The sequence below is a fragment of the Microchirus variegatus genome (genome assembly GCF_963457635.1).
Source record: "Microchirus variegatus genome assembly, chromosome: 9".
Lineage (NCBI taxonomy): Eukaryota > Metazoa > Chordata > Actinopteri > Pleuronectiformes > Soleidae > Microchirus > Microchirus variegatus.
In genome coordinates, this window is record NC_139810.1 from 15,585,955 (window position 1) to 15,606,839 (window position 20,885).

The 20,885-nt window shown below is 40.4% G+C and overlaps 1 protein-coding gene across 1 annotated transcript; it reads right to left on the reverse strand.

The window, feature by feature from the left end:
• Positions 1-2,994: 2,994 nt before the first annotated feature.
• camkvl (CaM kinase-like vesicle-associated, like) lies at positions 2,995-17,980 on the reverse strand (the record flags this gene model as incomplete). Its single annotated transcript, XM_083895755.1, has 10 exons — positions 2,995-4,425; positions 8,657-8,744; positions 8,831-8,909; positions 10,278-10,414; positions 10,537-10,612; positions 11,092-11,212; positions 13,263-13,401; positions 15,033-15,107; positions 15,328-15,459; positions 17,886-17,980. The coding sequence occupies 10 exons, from the start codon at positions 17,978-17,980 to the stop codon at positions 2,995-2,997; spliced, it is 2,373 nt and encodes a 790-aa protein (XP_083751881.1).
• Positions 17,981-20,885: the final 2,905 nt, after the last annotated feature.

Below are 20,885 nucleotides of genomic sequence, written 5' to 3' on the forward strand. Positions count from 1 at the left end.
TGTTGTGTTATCAGTGTCACTGAGCCTCAGACTTACCACACTCCTCAGAGTGAGCCTGCAGAGCTTTATGAATGGGCAACTCCAACAGTTCTCTTTCAATGTTTTGCTATAGCACTAGTTCACTTGTGTTTCAGAGAACCAGGGGTTAATTCCTTCACCAAAAGTTCTCTTTCAACCTCTTTTCTCAAGCATGGTTCAGGGAACCAAGGATAATTCCATAACGTTAACTCAATTTACTCGTGTGATGCTTCCACCTTCCCTCTATTATATGTATCACCAATAACACCAAAACAAAACACTGCTATACTGAAAAACACAGAGTAGTGTGGAGCTGAATGGCTTTTATCAGTAGTGTGTGGACATATTTAGAAATAGTTTAAATTATATATTTAAAAGCTACACACCTTTAAGGTGCATGCAGACTATGAATAACCAGCATCTACCCATATAACCACTATAAAATGTAAGTCTTTTGTTTTGTTATGAACATACAACGTTAATCGTGAGATACACTTTTGCTATTCTTTACAACTGAACTTGTAATTAATTGAATGTAAAAATGTTAGGTTCCTTCCTTCAGCACTAACACAAAAGCATGATTTGTAATTCACAGTTTCTTTTGAAGTGTCAAACTGATAAACCAGCTCGTCTTCAAAACCTTTTTTTGAACCAATGAAGCAACTCAACATGTCTCTTAATTTTTACATTTTATTTAAAGACTTGCAAACAGAACACAGTTTACATAAGGATAGGATAGTGAAGGTGCCGATGTGGAACCAGATTCATGTGTCGACAAAACAAGCTCTGGGCTCAAGATTTTAGGACAATGCTGGACAACAAAATAGGAAATATATTTGTGTGTTATTGCAAAGCTTTTATACAATATTTAGCATTGGAACATCCCCCACCTCTTCAACATGTGTGAAACATGAGTGACAGTTCAAGTGTAAGGAATGAGACCCTGTGTAAATCTCCAGCAGGCAGTGGAAATGCCTGATCAGTTCACATATAAGGGTGTGACTACATGCTCAGGATTCTGCAGCCTTGCTATTAAAGTAATAGTTATATAAATAAAAAGGGATAAAAAAAATAAAAATTATATGAGCTGATTAGAAAAAAGTAAAGGACAGATTAGATATGAAGAAGGTCACAACATGTGAGCAGATCAAGAACAAATAACACATTTTGTTATGTATTTACAGTTTCTAGGGGTGATCAAATCACTGCTCACTCTTAGCTGATGTAGAATGGTTCCACAGAGTTTGTAATTTTGCGCCGGGACTCTTGAACGACTGTACGGTCAGCACTCATGCACACGATCATCTCATAAAACAAAACTTTTGCGATCTTGCAGCTGTCATAAGAAGAGATGCATAGCTTCTTCTCCCCTGCAGTGCTTTCCAAAAAATTTTTTATGGAGACCCAATTATTTAAAACAAGAACAAAAAGAAGAAAAAAAGAGAAAACCTTGCCACCCAATTCACAATATAAATTCTGACAATTTTTTGACTGCCATTTCTGCAACACCTAATATTATTTTGAATAGGTGAACCTGCCATTTAAAAGTGATATGTTTGATAAATTACTTTCAACTTCATGCTTGCACATATGCTTAATACAACCTAATTTATCATATCTCACACAACCCGTCTGTGGGTTCTGACCCAGTCTCTGTTCGCCGCGCTGCATTTAAGTTTACTGACAAAGTCAAACCAGGAAAAACCTCATATCTGTGTTCATACCCAGAGCTCTACAACACTAGACGTTTTATCTACACAGATTGTTTGAAAAAGATAACGCTTGCAATAAAGGCTTTGTCGTTTTCCATAAAAGATAGAGCGCAGCAATCCCTCATTACCTCAGCCATGTTGATGGTGAAAAGAAATAGCCACTCTTCCTGTCTTCTCAAAATATGCTGACTTCTGGAATTCATGCCACTCGCGCAATGGACGCAAATAGACACAAAATGAACACAAAAATGACCCTAATGGCGCAGCACAATGTGGGAATTTACATTCGACTTGACCACAGCATTAGAGATATTACTCGGATGTCACAGGTACAGTCATTTCAAAATGAATACAAAATCAAACGCACTGCAACACTGCTTTCAGAAAAGCACTGCAGTCTGGATATGCCTGACATTGTCTGGAGGAGCTGTATGTGAGAACACAAATGTCAGACTTAACTTCTCCTCATTCTAACTCCCTCGTCATGTTTCTGGAAAATGTCTGAGGGAGCCCATGTGAGAAGACAACAGAGAACTTTCAGAATAATTCACAGCATTTGAGGCTGTATCCACACTACCCCATTTTGTTTTAAGAAGCATCAACTTTGAATACTCCTGCCGTCCATAAGACCCTGCTCAACACTTTGAAAACGCTGCTAACTCTGTTTGAAAGCTCTTGGGAAGCGGTTTGCTCTGGACGGACAGAAAAGGAGATCATTGATAATAATGGTCACATTTGCGTCCTGATTGGGTTTTTAATTATTGTCACTAAATGACTTCCTGTGCCTACTTTTCACCATTGTTCTTATTCATTTTTTAGTATGGAGGAGAAAATCTGCTTTTGGTTTACATTGGCATGTGCATGCTCAGATTATTTGAATAGTCATATACAAAACATTTTCAGGAATGTTAATGTGGATGCAGATAGCTTTCAGTAAAGAAATGTATTTGTACACACCATTAAATAAAAATGTAGTGGTATGTATGTGGCCTGTGTGGCAATTGTCCTGCCTCCCATATTACTCAACTTAGGCACTACCACTTGCATGAATGTTGTTTAACATGTCTGACCCAGATAATTTCCTGCTGCATGCGTCATATGTGAATAGCAAACGCCAATTTCTTGGAGTTCATGTCTGAAATGCTATGTTACTTCTGGTAAGAAATTGGAAAATACGTCCAGTTGAGAGCCTCGATAAACCCCTCAGGATTTAACTAGCGATCTTATGTTCCAGGTGTTGAATATTGCACCAAGCATACTTTCTTCAGAGGCCCCTCCCCATCCCAGCTCGGGGTGACTGGCTGGAACGAGCAGCAACCCTTTGTCCTTCCCTGTCTTCCTGCTCTGCCACAGTCTGTGCTGAGGCCTGTGTAGGAGGAGAGGGTGGAGGGTAGGAGGGAGGAGGGATAGTAAGGCGAGGGAGGGACGGTAGGGTAGGCCTGGGAGAGGTGGGAAGAGGTGGTGGACTGGATGAAGTTGCAGTCGAGGAGTGCTGCGCTCGGGAGGTGGTGGACTGCTCAGTGGGACAGTCACTTATTTGCTCAAGCAGCGAGGGCATTTCGCCCTCAATCTTCTCCAGCACAGCAGCCATTTGCTTTTCAATCTGCTCTATCACGGTGTCCATTTGCCAGTCGCTTGTAGCACTGCTCCCACCTCCTCCATGCTGTAGCCCCGTCCCATAAAAACCCATCCCTCCACTACTTGTATACGGTGAGCTGTATGGACTCCCGTAGCTCCCTGCCATCCCTATCCCTACAGTCCCAAATTCTGGGTTGTATGGTGTGGCGTGACGGCCCAAACTAGCAGAACTGCTGACTGTGTAACAACCTTGTCCAGTTGCAGGACCTGCTTTGGCTACGCTAAACTCAGCACTGTACCTGTCTGTCCTCCTGGAATCCCTATCTCTTCTACCAACAGGACTAGCATCACCCCTTGACCTAACTCCCAGTCCTACGTCCAGCCCAGCTACTGGACCAATTGCTGGCGTGTCTGTAGCCACCACTGACCTCTCAGCCACTGCCTCAGGTACTTGTGTCCAACACCAGCTTCTGTCACTCACATCCTTTTGTTGCTTCTGAACAGCGTGTGTCTTCTCCGGTGAGGCTGTGGTTAGAGGACCATGGAGCGGTGCATCCATTTTCTGTTTGCTACTGTGATCAGGGGATGAGAATGCATGTTTTCTGTCAAGATTAATGCTTGAAGAACCATCAGACAGCTTGGCAGCCTCATGCTTCGCCACAGGGGTCGGTTTGGATTCGGGAACACATTTATTTTGACCCAAATTGGCAGCGATTTTCCTGGTTACATCACCTGCTGCTTTCTTTGCACCAGCCTTATCAGGGTCCTTTTGTGTGATGTCAGTGGTTGCATTTACCTGGCATAGAGGGTCCCCTTCAATATTTGATGGGGACATTCCTACAGACAGGTCTACAGTTGTTTTCACCTCCTCCTTTTTCTCTCCTTCTCCACTCTTCCCCTCATCTTGATCCACACCTGGCAGCGTGTTTTCAACCGTAACCTCTAACGACACACTACTTGATGTCACCCCTCCATCACTTGTCCCTTTGTCTCCCTCATCAGACACACCGCCTTCACCATCTCCTGTCTCTGCACTGCCCTGAGCCTCAGCTGAACTGTCATTTTGTGACTCTGTATTCTTCAGACGTTGCATGAAGGTGGTCACACGGATCGCTTTCTGTAAAGAAGACAAAGAAAAAAGGAAAGCAAAGAAAAACTAATTTAAATCAACGATATGTTGCCTTTTTATGAAGACTAATGACTTGCTTCCCTTAAAAAACCTTGACACTACAGTTAGTTATGGTAAAGCATAAAATATAAGCTTCATATCGAGAAGCTTTTGACAAAATGCCTGCCAAGGCACCATGATTTAGCATCATCATACGAAGCGCTGAGGCATGATTTGTGTCAAGTGTGGAGAGAAGTAAGATTATAGCAAGTTGTTTACTTCCAGGAGGTTCTCACAAATTGCACCCTGGTTTAAATCAACCTCATGACTCACTCCTCCCCAAGCAACTCCTTGACTGCTTGCTGACCAAGTAGAAAAGGCAAATGAGCAGATAACTGTCATGTCTCCACTCATCTGATTCCATTTAATTCACAAACACCAAAAGGAGTTGGGGAGGAAATGCATCCCAGTCGCCAGGATCATAGGGCATGTTGCCATTGTAACTTTCTGCAAACCAGAGCTACGCAGCAGCTGACGTCATAGTGTTGTTAAGGGGCGACATACATATGTCATGCCTCTAGCAGTTCTTCTTTGGTCACTGTCTTATAGATGGAGCAGTTGCAAAAACTGGTAAGAAACCTGGTACTTTTACTCTGAACAGGTGTGGCGTTGTCTCATAATTAAACATCGCTGTGTGAACATGACAGATGAATGCCTCTATGTCAGGGCTGTCAAACTCATTTTCACTGAGGGCCACATCAGCATAACTGTTAACCTCAAAGGGCCAAGATGTAACTGTCATACAGAATAAATGTAACTAAATGTAACCAAATATGATGTAAAATAAAGGTAACTACTCGTAACACGTGCAATACACGTAACATATTGCTAAATAACCTTCTGTATTTATTACGTATTCAAGTTACAAATATGATGCATTATAGATGTAACCCGATTCGCGATGGTGATGCCGTCACTTTGCTGGTAAAGCAATTGCCATGCATTGTGGGAAATGTAGTTTATGGTCAACACACGCCTTAAAGCAGCATAGACATTTTTTAACGCAGATTTTTAAGACCAATTAATCACCCGCGGGCCACATAAAATGACGTGGCGGGCCACATCTGGCCCCCGGTCCTTGAGTTTGACACATGTGCTCTATGTAGTGTTTTGAACACAAAAGACACAATACTTATCAATCATAAACTGATTCATTATTTTTCTCCCAAAAAAATATCAACACGATGGGCAAAAGAACAACACACTGAAAGCAGAGTTTATATGGGATCAATATAAACCGGATAATGTAATTCTTCTATCAGCATTACACATTATTGGGGAGCTTTTTGAATATCAGGCCAGATGACCAGTGATGGCATTTTTTGAGTCAGTTAAGTTGAAAGATTTGCTCATGAGAACCTGCCATGATGCCTAACTTTTCATATTTCAGTCTCAGTTCTCCTCAGATCTGAGCTGTTTTCAATTAAATCTTTCAACTTAACCCATCACTGACTCCATAGATTCCATAACTGTTCATCTAACCCGATAATCAAAACTCTCATTTTTTTCACTCTTACCACACGACAACTAGGTTTAGGCATGAAAAGCACTTGATACAGGATGAGACAAGATTGTGTCTTTTCCTTACATTGCCTATCATCTTCATAAAAATCTCCCAATTTGGACTATGGTCATTTGGTGGATCTCTCACCATGTTTCACTCCTCCAGTATAGAGGGTCTTGCTTAAATAGAAATTGATGTATGTTGATATATGTTTATATGTCAATGAATCTTGCAATCAGCCAAAACTTCACATTCAAACATTTGATTCTGCTGACTCACTGGACTTTTTAAACAATTCCTTTGGTTTGCAAGAAAGTACAATGACAACATTATTTCTGGGAGACCAGGCCGAGGAAATGTGTGAGCTTAGATGTTGTTTCTAAACCATGGCGTTGATTCCCTGGAAGTGAAAAGCCACAGAAATGTCACTGAGAACAATATGGCTTAACAGAGCAGCTTCTGTGTAGTTTTACGTATGACTTGTAGCACTGAGGTACAGTATGGGACAAAGACCCATGATTCACATAAGAGGAATGATACAGGGCCTTCCAGTTCAAATCACTGCACTTCACCTGTCCACAGTGGCCTGTGTCTCTTTCATCCTTTCCTTTTCTCCCCCTTATCTACACTAATATAAAAAGTAGGCATGTGACGAGCACACTCTTCTCCCTGTTGTTGACAATTATCTTGTTTGCACCACTCTGGTTTTATAGACTAGTGCAGATGAGGAGTAGGAAAGGAGCAGAGCAGGCCACTTTGAACATCTGAGCAGAGTCTGATTAAGAAAAGTGGGGCAAAGTGAATGGATCTCTTCTGGAGCAGGCAGAGTGACAGTGAACAGGAGCAGAGCGTATGAGAAAAGCTTCACAAGCCCAGTCATGATCAGTACATCTCAAAGCAGACTGAGCAACGCATTTCCTGTTTATATTGAATATATTTAGAGTATATTTAAAAATAGCTGAAATATAGACCTTATTTTTGAATGCAGAAGGAACTGGAGGTCCGACTTCCTATTTTTGTGCGGCACTTCCGGTGCCATTTTCCTTCATGTATCTGTGAATGTCGAGGGAACATCGAAATGGCTGTGTAATATTACGGAGTGGGAGGAAGTGACCTCATATCACGAATGAGGATATTGTTTATTATGTTGTGCTGTCACTTGGTGTGGATGGTTGAAAGACTGAATGAAGTGAAATGCCCCCCCCTCCCTTTTTCGAATATGCAAGTATATACGCAAACACAAATGTATGAGATAACAAAGGAAGTACCACAAGGAAATGGCAGACACAATATTCAAACAATATGCAAACAAAATGAACAGAACAAATAAATAAAGTTGCATACTCGAAAAAGGAGTGAGAATAAGTATAACTTATTAGCTCCCACCCCATCGCCATAAATTATTATGTAACAGAAATAGTCTCTCAATTACTGTCTATTTGTCAAGAAAATGTGTATAAATGTACATATGTTTTCTTCAAAAGTGCAGCAAATAAGTAATAGCCCCTACACCACATGGTACCTTGGAACATTTATTTAATTTCTATATTTCCTAAGAATTAAATCTATATATATTTCACTTTGAACAGTTTAAAACGTGGACATTGCTTTATTTCCACTTCAAATCTGTTCCATCGTCAAATCCCACTCACAGAAGTTAAGATTTTTCCCCTTTTCGATTACTGAACAGTTTCTTTCTGTGATGAACCATACTACAAATTTCAGTGTGACTGTAAAAACATTTAAATAATTAATTAATAAAAGTAGTAAAAAAAAAGTTAAAGTATAACTTGGCTTTAATTATGCAACGTTATCAACCACTTTTCGGGACACAACTCAAGAGCACTGCACACTGACTGCATACATGATACCCATTTTTTATTAAAATTTTTTATTTTTTGTTGTTGTTGTCCAAATACTACCCTGAAGTTTTCGCACAAAAATAATGGTGGACGTCTACCTTTCTGCCAAAAATAAGGTCTATGTAATTTAGGCAAAGGCCTTGATTTACAAAGGCCACCATGTTGCGCTGCCATGTTTCTAAAACAGCACGAAACGGACAAGCAAGCCAGAGTTTGTGTTTCACATGTTAAAGTGGAAGCTTAATATGCAGTCAAAGAAGAAGTATATCCCTCCTGGTAGGCGAAGGCCACAGTGGTTTCCTGATGTACTTGGGAAACAGTGATATGAGTCCTCCATTTGTTAAAATCTGCAGTCTCACCATTGGATGTGACTGCTTTTTACACAATGGACCTTTAATTCAAGAAGTTGGGTCAGCCATTTAAGATGTGTTGTGTTACTGAATCATGCCAGACTAAATGAGTTTCTGCACATGCTCTGTCCGTCCATAATCCCAAACTACAGTACCTTCAACTCCTGGGAACCACATAGGGGAAGAGAAAAGAAGATTAAAGCTTTTAAATAAGCTGTTCATTCACCACTTATACCCTCTTAAATATACCTCTGTCTTTGTTATCAGCTTCTATGTTTACACCCTGATGTGTGATGACATTACCATATAGAGTAAAGTATAATACAATAACACACATCTGCTGAGCTGTACACAGAACAATCACCATTACAAAGTATTGTCATATTTGCTATTCTCATCATAGCCTTCAGCTCGTGTCTCCTCTTCTTTGCCGCTATAAAAAGAGAATAAAAATGAATTCATACCCGCCACTTGGCCTTTGCAAAGTTCTTCTCAAACTGGGCACACACACCATCTTTTAAGTTCTTCTCTGATGCGCCGTTCCCTGCAATCCTTACACAAGGGACACACCATGTAAGCATGATGGGGAGCCCTAAAAATGTGAGCCAGAACGTTTGGGTTCTTGTGAATACAGTTACCATTCATGCCAGAGTGCATCCTGTGCTGTGATTCTCAGCATCTGGTCCACCTCCATAAGTCGACAGACAAGCTCCTTAGCTGAAAGAGAAAAGGGAACACACATTGAAAAAGGGCTCATTATTATTATTATTATTATATATATATATGTATTTGGTGTTTGCTTTCTAATTTGAAGGATTTTAATATTCAAGAAGTGTTCTCAAGGTAATACAATCACAGTGAAGTCACAGCGAGTGTGTTTACATGCACACTAAAAAAACGACTATTATTGTGTTTTTGTAGTTATCAGGTTATTCAAGTGCTCATGTAAACAGAGTAAACCAATATCATTATCGGTTTGTTGCCATTATCCGTTTTTGAAAAACCTGCTCAACACACCTAGGTTTCTGTCAATAATCGGATTTCTTCTCAAACTCAAGGCCCGGGGCCCAGATGTGGCCCGTGAGTGATTAATTGGTCTTAAAAATCTGTGTTAAAATAGGTCTATGCTGCTTTAAGGCGTGCGTTGACCATAGAGTACATTTCCCACAATGCATGGCGATTGTGTTACCCGCAAAGTGACGGCATCCCGCCACTAGATCGCAGTGTATCATCATGGTATATGTATCATGCGACGAGTGAAATTGAATAAGTAATAAATACAGAAAGTTATTTAGCAATATGTTACAGAGTTCATTTATTTTACATTATATTTGGTTACATTAAGTTACATTTATTCTGTATGAAGAACTGTCCAGGGTGTACCCCGCCTATCGCCCAATGTCAGCTGAGATAGGCACAGCACCCCCCGCGACCCTCTGGTGGAGGATAAAGCAGTAGATAATGGATGGATGGATGGATTCTGTATGACAGTTACATCTGGCCCTTTGAAGGTAACCATTATGCTGATGTGGCCCTCAGTGAAAATGAGTTTGACACCCCTGCATTAGATGGTTTATTCCAGTTACCCGATTATTGCCAGTAAATCGTTTTTTTAGTGTGCATGTTAATGCACTCAGTGACCTTGATCTTTAATCAACAAATTCTTATTAGGTCATCGTGAATTTTCTGCAGGTGCTCTTAATATACTGTATCACCCACATAAATACACCAGTGACCATGACTTTGACCTTTGACCACCAATCTGTCAATTTCTGAATCCAAGTGAATGGTTGTAGCAAATGCACAGAAAAAAACGGGTTTAGTGCAGTGACAGTGACAACTAAATATATGGTTCCAAGTAAGTCTTAAGGTCATATTGGCCTTCATTTATCAAACATCATTACAAGTCCTGCTTCAGAGTTCACTGTTATCATTAACTTGTCAACAAACGCACATTACAATGGTAGGGGATCCCAAGAGCAAATCATAATTTGTGTTACTTTAATATCAAATATCTTAAATGTTTGTTCCATACATTTGGGGTAGTGGCTAATTAAGTGTTTGCAGGTGTGGAAACACACATACCTGCAGGTGAAATGTCATCCCAGTATGGAGTATCAAACTCAAAGTCCCCAGCAACAATGCGACAGAAGATGATGCGGTTATGTAAATCGGTGTTCTCCTCCTCTGTCTCGTCATAAAATGGAGGGTTCCCTGATAAACTGCAAAACAAGACAACATGTCAAACGGTGCAGACAGCTCCCAGAAAACACATCAGCACCTCAAAGTCTTTATTCTCCTGTAAGATGAAGTTTAGTTTTGGTATTTGTCGACTGAGACTTACAGTATGTACATAATCACACCCACAGCCCAGCAGTCCACAGGACGACCATACCGGTGACGGGCCACCACTTCAGGAGCTGAGAGAGAGCAGAGAGAAGATTCAGATAGCATGGGGTTTTATTTATACTCCATCATACCACATTGATAATTTTCATCTCCCCCCCTTTATTCCATCTTCCTCCTCCCTTTTCCATCAGGGCCTCTGTTCCTTCTCCTTATTTATCTGTACAATTACTCAGCTCAGCATTATGAATAACTGTCCTGACATTTCAGAGGAAAGAACAGGGCCAAAGCACAGCTCTGCACTCCAAGAAGCCCTCACATAAATCTCAGAGGGATAGAAAGGAGTAAGACAGTGCAGGGGTGGAGCTGAGGGTGGAGTGCTAGATGCCCTCAATTCTGTATTTTACTGGACTTGATTTTGTTTTTCACTCTATGGATTATGATTTACAAGAACATGAGATAACTGAACTCAAAAATGGGAACGGGTGAACAGTATGAGAGTATGACGGACAGAAAAACACTATAAAATGGTTGTAATAAGAGAGGATCCTACCCAGGTACTCTGGTGTTCCACAAGGTTCTGTAATCGGTCCATTCTCAAACCTGGACAGGTAGAAATCTCGCAGAACAACTTTTTTGTGGTTGTTTTCTGTGTAGTACATCAGATTTTCCAGCTGAACGAAAATGGAAGAAAGAAAAAGTAAAGTGATATTAGCACTGATAACACAGCTTACAGTGTGTCAAAATAACTAATTCTAATACTTCTACAACTGTCAGAGTGGCTGAGTCACTTGTTCCTGGAATCTGTCGGAGCCATTCTCCCAGTTTGGGGGTTTCAGACCCTCGTGCTCCCATATCCACCGGGGTCACTCCCCTCATCTTCTGCAGCTTCTCTTTCAGTCATTGGTATTTCTGAAGCTTCTTGTGTCGTGAAGCAGATAAGTGGAACAATCATTCAAATGGTGATACAAGCATGGCATTGGCATTTGACCTGTATTTCTTTAAAAATGGCCATAAATTATTTTAAGATGGCAGCCATATTTCAAAATGGCCGTCATATTCTGCATTGAAATTGCTTTCCCAGAATCATAATTTGTTGCAGCAAGTCATACTCATACAATGATTTTGGCATGGAAATATGTGTTATACATCATTAGGGTGCTAAATCCATAACTTGCATGCCTTTTGTGAGGCCCACACTCTTTCTACAACCTAAACACTGTAAATATATCCAAAAAAAGGAAAATATTTGATCGATGGCTAACCTCTCTTTGCGTTGCCTTCATTTTAAGCTCTAGCCTTCATTTCCATGGAGGTTTTTTTTGTGGCCAAGCATTATAGGATTACTGATACTGTATCAGCTTGTGGGTCTCAGTGAAAAAGTCTTAGGCTACCATTAGATTTGATAATTTGATTATAATGACCATACATTATAGTATGCAGTTTTAAAATAACACATTTATCAGAAAAGAAAAGCTTCTAGAGGTCAAAGTGTCAAGTATTTAGTGTGATCCACCCTTATTGTTGAACAAAAGCACACAGCATACTCTTCAACCTGGAGTGGAACCCTAATTAATGTTATTTTTAAAACCTGTATTTGTCCTACTATTTCACGTTGACAAATATCTACTGTGAAAAGGGTCTTTTAAACCAAGTTTATCTCAATGTATGTCATTTTGATTATGAGGATTTACTGAGTCCACATCTCACAGTGATTGAAAGACATTTCTAGCTTATACCAGCAGGGGGAGTCTGAAGCCTATGTGGAAAAAGAATAATTTCAGGTAAGTGTCTGGGAAATTCAGGACATACATTTTCCTGTGTTTTGCAGTTTTTTGGAACAATCAGGACGGTTCAGATGGACTGTTAATCCAACTGATCTGGCTGTTCATTGTGCAGTGCAGCCATTTAGTTAATGAGATGCCAGATAATTATGAACGGAGACTTTTTAACAGAACATTTACAAGAAGACTTTCATAGAAAATTCAAAAGAAATTCCTGGACACTGAATCACTTGCCATTTATTAATTATTGTGTAGTGATTCATTGTCACATGTTTAAAAAAAAAAAAAAAAAGAAGCTCAAATTTGTATGAATAACGTCAGAACTACTGTCCCTTTAAGTATAATCTGTATGTAATTGGCCACCAGATCTATCTTTACAGCAGTAATGTGTGTTAAAATGTGATTAATGCACCTCAAACTCTCTTTAGGGTTTCACCTGCCTCTGAACACCTCGTAATGTGTCATTTAGATTATGAGGATTTACTGAGTCCACATCACTCAGTTACTGAAAGACAATTCTGGAATATACCAGCAGGGGGAGTCTGAAGCCCAAGACATGCTGCAATTTCATCCAACTGGGTTGATATAAATATCTCACTCTATCTCTCCCCCTCTCTTTGTGTATACATATGTATGTGTGTGTGTGTGTGTGTGCATTAGGCCATAAAGAAAGTGTTTACTCCCTTGATGAAAATGTTATCAAATGTTGAGTCGCTGGCTTAGATGACAGCATGATGCCTTTATGTGTCTCTGCGGAGAGTCTGTTGACTAAATACTGAAATTGCATTCAGAGGTGTGGGGGTGGCTGTGGTTAAATGGGTCACTTGCCCCATAAATCCAGAGTGACCCTGGAGTTAATCTAAGTCATCAGACTTCTTCTCATTGTAGCCGTACTCACCTGCCATAATATAGAGAGAGGGAGACGGGAGAGTGTGTGTACCTTCAGGTTCCTGTGAACTATGTTGAGGGAGTGTAAGTAAGCCACTGCCTCGAGGACTTGTCTGATGACATTGGAAGCGTCTCTCTCTGTGTAATTCCCTTGGTCCAGAATCCAGTCGAATACGTCTCCTCCTGTGGCACTGCAGGCAGGTACACAGATACATCAGCATACACACATATTGCCAACCATACTAATACAAATTAACGCAGGCCGGTGCAACTGTTTACCACATGTTGCAGCACAATAATTCACTTTAAGCTCCCAGTAACACAGTTATCAAAAACCACGCGCTCTTGTTTATAGTCCATTAGTAAGGCAATCTGCTTCTAAGCGCCTGAAACTATCGCTGCAGAGCAATTAAAAATGAGAGTGTTGGTCATTACTCTGAAAGACTTGGTTAGACTTTGGGGATCGTGTAAAGGATGGCTACTGCCTGGGCACTGTGTGAGCTGTATCACCAGAGACCAAAACACAATTGATGGAACTGAGTGTTAACGACAGTCACACTACTCAGTTTGATCTAACACGTTTTTTTTGTTTTTGACAACCACTTAAAGTCTTAACAATCCTATTTTTTTTACCCTTCACACGCATATTCATTACATCTATCCATACATTCATACAGTGCGTCTACTGCAGGGGTCAGCAACCTTTTTGATCCCTGACCATGGTCCTGAACAAAGGCAGGATTTACCTATTGAAAAAAAAATAAAAAAGCCAAAATATATCCAACTCGAGCCCTTTTATTAAACTGTGGCATATTGATCAGGTCTTGTCCTTTGATTTAAGAACTGTATAGATGAAACCATCAATTTCAAGTTGCATTAAATTCAAGACAAAGATTAAGCGTCAACTGTGGATCGTATTGTTGTAAGAGTGCAGTCGCACCTTTAAGAGTCGTGGGTGCTGAGCAAAGAGAGGGAACATGTGTGTTGAATGTCTGTGCTTAAAAAAAAAATAAAAAAAAAAATCTTCCTTTCACTCCACCGTCGTTTGCTGAGCCAGTAAGGACGGCTTCTCTCTCTGATTGGTCAAAATAATTGTACCTTTATGTAATTATTATTATCCCTTAGAACACAGAGCATTTTGGCTGTTTTTTTCCCCATTACTATGTTTAAAGGTACAGTATATACAGATCATATAAGAATGTGGAAAATATAGAGTTTCTCTTTCCTTTCTTTAATTTTTGCCAATTATATAAAAACACCTGAGCAAAGACTACTCAAAATGTTTAAAATCGGATTGAATTTGTGCACGTTGGAAATACGTCACAGTTCAAAGTTCACCTGGCTCATTTTTATGAACAAAAATAAAATAAAAACAGTCTATTTTGAGATTTCTGCACCAGTATTGGTACTTTATATTACAAATAAAAATGTGAAATAAAATGAATAATAACTTTGACTCAATAACACTATACACTACTATAACACTACAATACAAGCAAACACATAAAAAAAGCCTGAATGTGACCTATAAACACACACCCCCAGGATGTTCATATAAGGAGTTGTGTATTATTCCCACGGCAATTTACCATGGGTGCACCTGCGGCACAGATCTGTGAGCACTAAGGATGATTCAAGAGAGCAAGGTGTTCACAAACTGTTTGCAAACATCAGGCATACAGTGATTGCCTATTTCTTCTTATTTTTTATTATTAAAGGAAAGTCTCAAAGATCAACAGATGGATATGTGTGACACACGCAAACACGTACACACCTATATGCACATTGATCCCTACACGAGAAAGAAGAAAGAAACACTCACAGTTCCTGTATGATGAAGTATTCTTTCCTGGTCTCATATGTGTCTATCAGCTGAAGGATGTTTGGGTGATTGACCCTGGAAAAGCAGAGAGCGAGGTATTACAGACTGTAACCTTACAACAGTGAAGTGTCTCACAAGCAGTTGAAGGGCACCAACCCATTCACTGACTTTTGAATAGTCTGCAAACAAAAGTGTGTGGGCATAAATCAAATAAAAATACATTCTCTCATTCTCTCCTTTTCTCTTTCACTCTCTCTCTCTCTCTTTGCCATCAGTGAACAAGCTGACTGCGTACAATTTCAGGATCATGATTTCGTTCTTGGCAGCCTTCCGGACTTTCTTGCCATCCTTCTTGAGGAATTTCTTGCAGACAAACACCTTGTCTGTCTGTCTGTCCTTTGCCAGGCACAGCTCGCAAAACTCCTTCCTACACGAGAAGGAAGAAATGGAGAGAAAGACAGATGGGCACACTGAGAAAGGCATAAACATCATATTAAAAGAAAGAGGGAGGGCTGTGTTAGACTGGCTGAGAGCACATAAAAATGTTATTAGACGTTTTTGAGATGAGAGTACGACACAAGAGACACAGTTTAATAGTCAAATACAGCGAGATCATTTTTAATTATAAAGTGCATCAGCGAGGTATTTTGAAGCAAACATTACTTAAATCTAAATACACATAACCGTTAAACACCAATGTTTACAAAGTTTTATGCCCATCTGGAAAATACAAAGGTATCTTCTCTGCTCTTTTTCTTTTCAAATTAAACGATTCTAATAATAATTCTAATAATTGATTGTAATTTGCAATCATGCTGGGTCTCATCTACTAGTGGTTAAAGATTGAGTATGCAAATTCCTGCTTTGTGGGGTGTCTACTAATGTGTGTCTCAAATATTAACAAGCATGTGTAAATACTTTATACGAGACACTTTAAGCTGCTTATGTTAGACTTCTCCCTTTAGGGGTCGCCACAGAGCATCTGCCTCCATCTTGCCCTCTCCCTTGTGTTTGTTACGCCAACTGTCCTCATGTCCTCCTTCACAACATCCATGAACCTTCACTGTGGTTTTCCTCTTTTCCTCCTGCTCGGCAGCTCCATCATCATCTCCACTATCCCTCCTCTGCAGGTGACCAAACCATATCAACCTTGTCTCTGTTACTTTATTTCCAAACCATTCAACCTGAGCTGTCCCTCAAATATTTCTAATCCTGTCCATCCTGGTCATTCCCAACAAAAATCTCAACACTCCACTGTGCAACTGGACCCACATTTTCCACATCACCCATACTGTTCACTGTGATGACCCTCGACTGTCGTAGGAAGACCAGCACAAATCTCATCATTAAGTAACGTGGATGACAAGTAAACGGTGGTGGGCCTGATACAGAACAGTCAGGAGAAGCGCTACAGAGAGGAGGTGGATCATTTGGAAGCAGCAACCCTGTCCTGAACATTGAAAAATGTTGCAGAAAGCACTCTTGCCTTTGCAGCAAGAAGACCCGGGTTCCTGGGTTTGAGCCCCGTTTGGAACAACTTTGGAACAAGGGCCTTTCTGCAAGGAGTTTGCAATGTTCTCCCCGTGTGTGCGTGGGTTTTCTCCGGGTTCTCCGGATTCCTCCCACAGTCCAAAAACATGCGATATGGGGATTAGGTGAATTGGTCACTCTAAATTGACCGTAGGTGTGAGAGTGAGAGTGAAAGGTTGTTTGTCTCTATATGTGGCCCTGCGATGGCCTGGCGAACTGTCCAGGGTGTACCCCGCCTATCGCCCAATGTCAGCTGAGATAGGCACAGCACCCCCCTCGACCCTGTGGTGAAGGATAAAGCGGTAGATAATGGGTGGATGGATGGTAAATGATTCCAGGGAAAAAAGGTCCAAGCATACCCTGATCTTCATCAGTGGAACTGCCATGGAGACTATTCAGAACACAACAGTCCAACTCATGGGGGTCCACATGGCTGACAACCTGTCCCGGTCCCTGTACACTTCTGCTCAATTGAAAAGCACTGACCAGTGGTGGGTGAAAAGGACCCACCTGAGGACACCCGTCCTCACCACCATCTACAGAGGCAGCACTGAGAGTGTTCTGGCCAACTGCATCTCTCTCTGGTATGAGAGTTCCAAGACCTCAGACAAAAAAGGCCCTAATAAGAGAGGTGAGGTCAGTGGGAAAAAGAAAATTGGGGCCACACACTGCCATGATTGAGGATCTGGTCCACAGCCTGTTCTCCCTCTTACCTGAATGACTGCTAAACACAACCACACACCAGTAACTGTTCACTGATCTGCAACACGTACAGTACTTCTTTAATTTTTAGGCTTGTGCAAAGTAACAGACTTCCTTTAATTTATTCAGTATTTCATGTCGTGCAATCACCTTTTAATTTAACCCGATTTGATCAGACTCATATATTTACTCTCCTTTATCGCCCTGTTTATCTGTTTTATCTATGTTTTTAATCAAAAGCCATGCTCGTAGGTTTGTTCTGCTCTGCATCTTTGATGTTTTTTGCTGAATGACGATACAGGGAATCTTGTTTTTTCCTCCTTTAAAAACATGGTTTGATGATGTAATTTTTAAACTGATTATATCATGGAGTACCAACAGTGTGTTACATGAACTTTCAGGCTACAGACATAAACAGAGAAGTGACAAAACCTGAGCAAAATGTGTGTTTTACGTTACACTTGTGTCATAAGTTCAGTGTATTAATTAATTCCAAACCAAATCTGCAGTGAAATTACAAGCAGTTCAGTTACAATAAATAACTTGTGAATAAAAAAAACAACCAGGGGAATACTGTAATGTACCCATGAATTGTACATGGGAGAACATCATGGTACTCACGCTCGCAGCACCTGTCCGATCTCATATTTTTCGGTGATATCAGATATGTTATGGTAAGTCCGCCCATCTCGCAGGGCAAGGCACCCAAATGGCATGGCGTCATTCACCTGACCAGAAAAAGAGAAAGACATTTCGGTCATGGCACAAGAAAGGCAGACCAAATCACATATAAAACAATAATTGATGACAACGAATAAAGAGATAAAGGGATTGCAGTGCAGCATGGGCAGGCATGTTAAGAAGAACTGATGAAATGTTATGAAAGCCTCCAGTGGTTGATGTACTGTTGCTATAACCCGGTGTAATTGGAGTCTGTTTCTGTGTGAATCTGGACACTAACGCGTCTGGCAGTTTGATTGCGTGCCAACCCTCGTCGTCAACAGATACTGAGCTACTCCATAAGCTTCTCTTTCCTCTGTGCAAGTCTGCAGAGTCTGTGCAACATCTGTCAAGTTCAAGTTAAAACTTTATTGACAGGAGTTTGTGCCCCAATGTCGGTAAAAGCAGCTGGTTTCTCCAGCAATCGCTGACAGTGCTGGGGTTTAATGACAGAAAAAAAACTATTGTCGTTTTTTATGTTGTGCGTGTTTGAATTGGATTTGCCTTCTGATTCAGAATAGATCGGTAATTTACAACCTCTAAACTCACCTCACTGAATGCAAAGAAAAGGAAAGAGTCTCTGGACTTAAACCTAGGTTAACTGGGTTTCAATGAACTGGACAGAATTTGGTAAAAGCAAATCAGTATAATAGTATTTTATATAGCTATATACTGTTTATGTTGTAGTGTTTACTACTTACCTATTTTAATTGTTTCTGCATTTAACTGCAATGACAATTATGTCCTCTAATACTGATTGGACTGCAGTTGGAACTTGGAGAGAACACACACAAAGGAAGAATATTTAGTGATAGATATACCATCTCATCACAATCCTCAGGCAATCCACACCCACATTCTTTGAACACATCTAAGATTCACTGGAAGCTTCAGTCGTCCATCCTCCATTTCCAATCTCCTCCTCCTCCTAAATACTTGACATAACCCATTCCAATCGGACATCTAATTTCTATTATTTCTCTCAGTGGAGATTTCCACTCACAGTTTGTCCTACATCCCTGTTGGTGACAAGAAAAGTCCATGGAAGAGACCAAATCAGCAAAGTGGAGTGATGCAGTGTCAGCTTTTCTGACACTGTGATGCTCTATCCCTCGTATAACAGCTAAGGAGGTTCAATTTAGTAACAGAGAGGAAATAATTGTTCAATTAATGTGTGAAATGAATTTGGCGAGGTGAGTCACTGAATATGATGGTCGAAAAGAAAAGCCAATTTTTTAAAAAGTAAAAGCTGTAGTATAATCACCAGTGGATCAATGATGAGTGAATGAATATGGAGTAAATAATTAATTTCTCTTGCACTTTCTAGACCAAAGGTCTCAAACTGGCGGCCGACAGATTGCCCCCCCCTGATCAATTTCATGTGGCCTGCCACTTAATATCAAGTTATAATGATTTATTTGATATTTTATTTTAATGATATATTAAAACTGGGCCAAAACACTAGAGAACTGACAGGCCATTTAATATCATACATAAAGTCCATTATGCGAATTGTGAGTATGACCTGTATCTCCCATCCCTTTTTGCCATACATCTGTTTTATTACACCTGCACTGTGAAATATTTCATGTTGTTGCACTGATGCAAGTGTGCACTGGAGTTTCATAACAGTTTTGACTTGATGTGTGACCAAAGGACAAACTTTGAACAAGCATGAAAGAGGAGAATATCAAGCTGATAAACAAGCTATTTCATCATTTTATTTGTTCAAGTGCTGTGGTGAGAGGAGCCCCATTTGAACAAAAGACGGGAGGCAAGATTTGAACTGAACTTCTGTCCCACTGGTAGGTGGCATATAAGCCCCGCTCAACAAGAAGAAAAAAAAAGCATTTTGAGGAGTTCTCTGTGTGCAGTAGGTTCGCTAATTACGAGTGAGTGACAGAGCGAACGTAAATCAGCGTCGTTCGCCGAAGATTCACAAGTGAGTCACAGAGCACGACAGTTCCGCTCCCGGCTGGCACGCTCGCTGCCAAGCTCAACTGAACTGAGAAAGTATATGAATCAGTTCATGAAGTGATTCCATTCAGTTCGTTCACTCAAAAGATCTGTTCGCTCGAACAACACGTTCGTGAACGTCACAACACTACAGCTGACTGAACGACCGGCCTTTCAGCTGTGAGCTGTTCGAACGAGATATGTCCGAGGGACCTGGAGCATCGTTATCTTCTTCTTTGGTAGGAATGCGTCCTATTCCCTGCGTCCAGACTGCCAATCGCATATCGTGGACCCCGGTATAGGACGTATACCACAGGCTTAAGAGTGTGAGGTTAGCCAAGACTGATGAAGGCCTTGTTGATGTCTGGAGAGGACTTAATCCTAAATGTAAGATTATACATTCTACTGAGCTAGACACAAATCCTACTCAAAATTATTATTATTATTATTATTATTATTTTTTTTTACCTCAGGAACATCTCTCGTCCGTAATCTCTTGCGATATAGGGGCCCATCCTTATATCAAATCATTTACCAGTCTACCTTCGACTATCCCTCCATCAACAGACGCCAAACCAAACACCAGAGATTTAACTCTTCACTCCTCACAGATATTGAAGCCTGTAATAATATCAGGCAATGGCTGGAACAGTACAGACAGGACAATGCAGCCTCCCCTGTAACTCCAGCAATGATATGGGATGCAGCCAAATCTGTAATTAGGGGTCAGATGATCTCTTACACATCTGAAAAGAAAAAAAATCAATTATAAAACAAAGGGAACAACTTAAAAAGGAGTTCATTAATCTGGAACAACTTCATAAACGTTTGGACGGATATGCCGTAGAATTCTATAAGACTTTTTGGCCGCAAATTGAGCCACTTTATATGCCCATGCTTCTAGATTTTTTGGAAAACACCAATAATTACTTCAATACATATATA